This window comes from Arachis ipaensis, chromosome B6, assembly GCF_059453495.1.
Source record: "Arachis ipaensis isolate K30076 ecotype BB chromosome B6, ASM5945349v1, whole genome shotgun sequence".
Taxonomy (NCBI): Eukaryota; Viridiplantae; Streptophyta; class Magnoliopsida; order Fabales; family Fabaceae; genus Arachis; species Arachis ipaensis.
Genome location: NC_142441.1, coordinates 131,828,583 through 131,832,006, shown reverse-complemented (window position 1 = coordinate 131,832,006; position 3,424 = coordinate 131,828,583). Strand labels below are relative to the sequence as shown.

At 41.4% G+C, this 3,424-nt stretch overlaps 1 protein-coding gene across 1 annotated transcript; it reads right to left on the bottom strand.

Moving 5' to 3' along the window:
* Positions 1–506: 506 nt before the first annotated feature.
* On the bottom strand, positions 507–3,003 carry LOC107647293 (protein FAR-RED IMPAIRED RESPONSE 1-like). Its single transcript, XM_016351386.1, has 6 exons — positions 2,896–3,003; positions 2,564–2,623; positions 1,820–2,469; positions 1,441–1,636; positions 901–960; positions 507–836 (listed from the first exon to the last, which is right to left on the bottom strand). Exons 1-6 carry the CDS (start codon positions 3,001–3,003, stop codon positions 507–509), a joined length of 1,404 nt encoding a protein of 467 aa, XP_016206872.1.
* Between the last annotated feature and the right edge of the window lie 421 nt (positions 3,004–3,424).

Genomic DNA, 3,424 nt, shown 5'->3' with positions numbered 1-3,424 from the left:
TGACTCGGAATCATCACGGTTTAAGGATGACTTTTACTGTCTTCCTCCAGAAATTTTGGTATGAATGATTTTGTAGATTTTCAGTGTTTAAGATTTGTGTACTAAAACTAAATAGGGTTATTTTATCAAGAAACGGTGTTGCAAAAGAGGAACCTGGATTCTTTCAGGGAGGCCCCGACCTTGAGTTATGTGGGGCTGGGTTTTCACTTCGGTGCCGATTCCAGATATTTTGACAAGGTAGCAGCTTCCAGAAGAAAATGGGTAAGTCAATGCGCGAGATGACTAAAAAATGTATGGTACTTGCCTCTTATTCTACGGCATTTGATTACATTGAACGACCTAATTCTTGCATGTTAGTGTTAATGTAGGTGTGGCTTGTGCATGGCGTTCTTACTCCATCGAGGAAGAACATAGCAGCTCGATACTCTGTCAACTCTGTAGTATGACCACACAGCAAGGGTGTGGCAACACAATATACCAGTGGATTCAAACTTGTTGCACTCGCACTAAACCTCTTGACTCAATGGGTCAAAATCTACTGTGAAAGTACGGTAAACAGTCTTCTCCCAAACTATCTTCTGCTCATCCACTTTAATAGAAATTGAATTACCCTGTTGTTTAGTTGACCGAACCACGCAATCGATTTTTTTCCTTACCTCCAGCTGAACATCCCTGAACATATTACTGGTGTATTTCCGCTGAAATTGTCTCCCAATGCCTGTGCTCCCTATACATGGGATGACTCCTTTCGAGTCCGCAGCATCATCTTCCAGCTCCTTCTGCTCCTTGTTTCCAAGCACATTGTCATATTCATAGACGAATTGGACCAAACCACTCTTGCATTGCAGAAACCCCCGTAAAATGCATGCATACTTTCACTCCGCTGTGTACTCCTCATACCGGCCCAAAATTCACTCTTGAAGAATATTGGACCCCATTTTCGTCGATTGGCATAAAGGTCTACATAAAAAAATAGCGCATAAGAGTGTTGCTTAGACACAACATGATGACCGCTTCCAAAGAACAAATAAAACAAATAAAAAAACATCTAGTTTCCTAAGAGAGAAACCATCTGTTTGTGTATTGAAAAGAACATCCACTGACTAGGTAAAAAAGAAACATCGACTACACTCCTATAAAAAATACAACAACCAATTCAAACCGGGAAAATTACCAACAGTGAATAAATAGGCAATATGCAACCAATATACGGGAGTTAAGTTAACGATAACGGACTTGTTAACCATCTGTTCTGATCTAGGTCAAATTCTTTGATGAATTCAGCCCAATCAACTTTAAAAGAGTCAGCAGAAGGAGAATTCCACACAATGTGATTCATCTTAGATTCAATTCTCTGTACCTAGCGTAACCTCCAAGCTTAAATTGTGACTTCTTCAGTATGTGTCAAATGCACCATCGGTGGACAGTATTCAGTAGGACCTTCCTAATAGCACCGACCATGGCCTTGTACTGGTCAGTGATGATCCTCCTTGGCGCAGTCCCGGCGCATCTCACCCATTGCATGAACACCCACTCAAAACTAGGGATCTCCTCGCTCCCAAGTAAAGCACAACCAAGAATAGTAGACTTCCCATTGTGGTTTACACCGACAAAGAATGCAAACAGTAGACCATGCCTGTGAAAACACCAACAACAAATGACAGACCCAAAAACAAATTAAAAAAAACTGCTTTTGCGTTTGACCCATAAATAAAAAAAAGACCTGTTTCTTCTGTAAGTGGTGTCGAACGACACCACATCTCCATAATATTCATACGAAGCCCTGCATCTTGCATCTACTCAGAGTGTGCTCCTGAACTTATTAGCATCGTCAACATCTATTGCATAAAAGAAGTTGGGATTGATCTCTTTCATTCGAACAAAATAATTCATCATCTCCTTAAAGTCCGCATTGTCATCAGCACATCGGAGTTTGCTTGTGATGTAATTTCTGACATTCTTTTCTGAAAAACTCAGGTTTGAAGACCCACCAACCGCGTTTGTCAGTGCTAGATACGTGTTATTTGGTCTTATGCCAGCCTCGTTGTTATCCGTAATGACGCACTTAGCATGCATCGTCAACTCCCTGTACTCATGATAGTGTACCGCTTTCTTAGCCGAAGAGGGGTGAGAATGCCTTAATTCTAATCTAGACACAATCCAACTTTCCTTCTCTCTGTCCAGCATGAAATACATCCTTGCTCTGCATCTCGTGGCTGTAATTATGTTTGCCTGAGTTGCTGCCTTCACCCGATACTCCCGATAACCTTCTCGCGTGTAATGAATAGATTGATTAATGTGTATCTTTGATTCCTTATACGTCTTGTCAAAATTCGTGTTCCTGAATTTAGTTACGAACCCAACTTTCTTTGCATAATTTGCATAAAATTTCCGTGCCAGAGGCAACGAATCAAAACACATTCCTATGACTGGGATTTCCTCTTCAATGATCCCACTATGATTCGAAAACTGTAATGTCAATTCACAAAACCAAATAACAATTAAAACTATCATTAACGCACTAACTATAATGTGGTAACAAATAATAAGGAATAATTCAAACCTCGTGTCTCAATTCCAACTCATCCTTTCTCGTCACCATGACGTCAGTAATTTCGTCGACCTTCAATTAGAGACACCGAAAAAAAAACTTTAATCAACTTAAGATCATTACTTTCTATATAACGAACCACTCCAATAAAACATATCAAAAAATAGTGCAAACACACATGAGAGTCAAGCATACTTTATTAATATCTCAACTAACCACATCACTGTACCAGATTTTCCAAATAAATCAACTTAAAAAATATCTAATTACCATGAATAAGAAACATTCACATAACACATTGTCATAAAATTTCATACAATGGAAGACTAGCCTGTACAACATACCTTAGACCCCTCTTGAGTAACAACTTCACCGACACTCAATTCTTCATTGCCTTCGTTAGAAGTGATCAATGTGCTATTCGATCCGCCTTCCGGGGTTGAAATCTCCATGGATAATACTCTTCTCCAGAAGCTTTGCAATGCGACGGCCGCTTTTTTGTGTAGGAAACGTTCGGCGTGATGGTCTTTGCGGGAGAATGGGGACGTTATCAAGTCGGGAACACAACTTGACCCATGCTAACGAACGTCACGGACAATGGCGGCACGCACTGGAGAGAAGCGACGAGGGAGCCACGGGTTGAATGATTTGATGGAGATGGTGGGGGCAATTGATGAGCATAAGAGTGAAAGGTTGCACCGCAACCGGAAACGTGTTGCACCACGATTAATCGTAGCACCGATAATGGCGGCACGGACCGACGATTACCGAGAAGGGAGCGCCAGGAGGATGCCTTGGATAGAGGAGGTTGGCCTCTTTGCTGTTTGGAAGAGAGAACCGAAGCACGGCAGCCGTGGAGAGGGAGAGAGGGTG